This window comes from Aplysia californica, unplaced genomic scaffold (assembly GCF_000002075.1).
Source record: "Aplysia californica isolate F4 #8 unplaced genomic scaffold, AplCal3.0 scaffold00129, whole genome shotgun sequence".
In the NCBI taxonomy this organism is placed as follows: Eukaryota; Metazoa; Mollusca; class Gastropoda; order Aplysiida; family Aplysiidae; genus Aplysia; species Aplysia californica.
In genome coordinates, this window is record NW_004797399.1 from 775114 (window position 1) to 776761 (window position 1648).

Sequence of the window (1648 nt, forward strand, 5' to 3'; positions counted from 1 at the left end):
ACATACATACTTACATACACACATACGTACATACACACACACACACACACACACACACACACACACACAAACATTGAAGTTCTCAATTTTAATATTATATGTTACGCCTTTCGCTCTCATTATCATGTCTTTCTTTTCAAATGCCCTCGCCTGAGACATTTTTACGATCTCCTCATCACGCACAAAAATGTTAATGCAAAGTAGGCATATTTTTCACGACTCATTTCACTTTTACGCTCAAGCAACTGCGCATGTAAACCACGAAAGACATGGTTCGAAACGGACTGCGCAGAAAAGCCCAGGTCTAAAAATAGAACTGAGTAAAGCCGCGCGTTTCACTCGATGCTTCACGAACGAACCAAGGATGATGGCTATTTTTAGCCAAGGATATTCCAATCGTCACGTGACTCAGAGTATTGTTTTGGTTTCGAAACTCGAGTTGACGTCACTAGTTCATAGGTCACAGGTCACGCTGTGCAGCTGTCGGGTTTAGGCGCGATCGCGGATTGGTGGACAGGTTCCGAAGCGACACCAGTAACTCGCCTTTTCATTGGCTCGCTGCGATCTGAAAGCGGCGATGCCTTGGTTGTTGGAAAACCGCAACATAACAAACCGAAGCGAGAGACAACGTGACACAACAAAACTGAAAACACCGTGTACCGCTCGATAGACCGTCTATTGGCGTGTTATCAAGTAGTACCGGTATTCATTTGAAAACGTCTTGATTTATTTGTTCAGTACTTACATGATGGCAGCTGTGGATTCAATGAATGTGGATGTAAGGGCCGTTGGCGATCATGTTTTCCAGGCTGATTATATTCAGAAAAAGCGGCATCGACGGGTAAGTAATGATTTGAATCGAGTGGAGCTATGGCACCTTTCCTTCACCTTTTTATGCTTCGTATCTTGAAGAAGGGTAGGGCGGTGTTTTTGTTTGTAGATCTACTGTTTTTGTTAAGTTTATGGTGAAGTTATTCAGTTCAAATACTCAAATCAATCCCCTAGCCCTTGCCTGAGATTCATTTCCAACTCGACCCTCCCCGCCAGTTTCCCCACACCTCGCCGTCATGTTGTTATGTTCGCATTCTCGACTGCTACTGTGGCCGCTGTGTTTCTGTGACGACATGTGATGTAATGTGTGGCCCAGGTAGGCCGGGGCTGAATGAATGAGAGCAAACGGCCGTGTTACGTTTCCTTGCGTAAGAAGTAAGAACGTTGGCACCCCACACAGCATCTGGAAATCGATACTGTTGTTTGTCACAAGATAGGTCTATAACTGGTGGAGGCTCTGAACAATAAATGACTTGCTCCAATTCGTAACTAGGGCGTAGATGATTGATCTGATGTTTGGGGACATCTGAGACTAATATCTAGATCTAGTATCTTCTAAATGTAGATCTAGAATCTAGATCTAGATTCTAGATTCTAGTTGACTATTTTCCAGTAGGCCTATAATTTTATAATTAGGCCCAGGCCTATAGCCTATACCTATAGGCCTAGTTAAAGATGTAGTAAGTATATTATTATTATTTTAAATCTTAGTCTTAGTACAGAGGGTTCAAACAGAGGCCCGCTTAATAAAACATATTAGTCTACATGTTGTTATAGTATAAGCCATCATTTTAAGTAGACTAACTACAATTTGACC

The 1648-nt window shown here is 42.4% G+C and overlaps 1 protein-coding gene across 1 annotated transcript in view; it reads left to right on the top strand.

Annotated features, from left to right (window-relative positions):
• Positions 1-551: 551 nt before the first annotated feature.
• LOC101853308 (M-phase phosphoprotein 8) overlaps positions 552-1648 on the top strand; it is a gene marked incomplete in the record, with an annotated part of 69364 nt that continues 68267 nt past the window's right edge. The window contains 1 exon segment of the mRNA XM_013081403.2: positions 552-841. Within this exon segment, the coding sequence (XP_012936857.1) occupies positions 746-841 (96 nt within the window).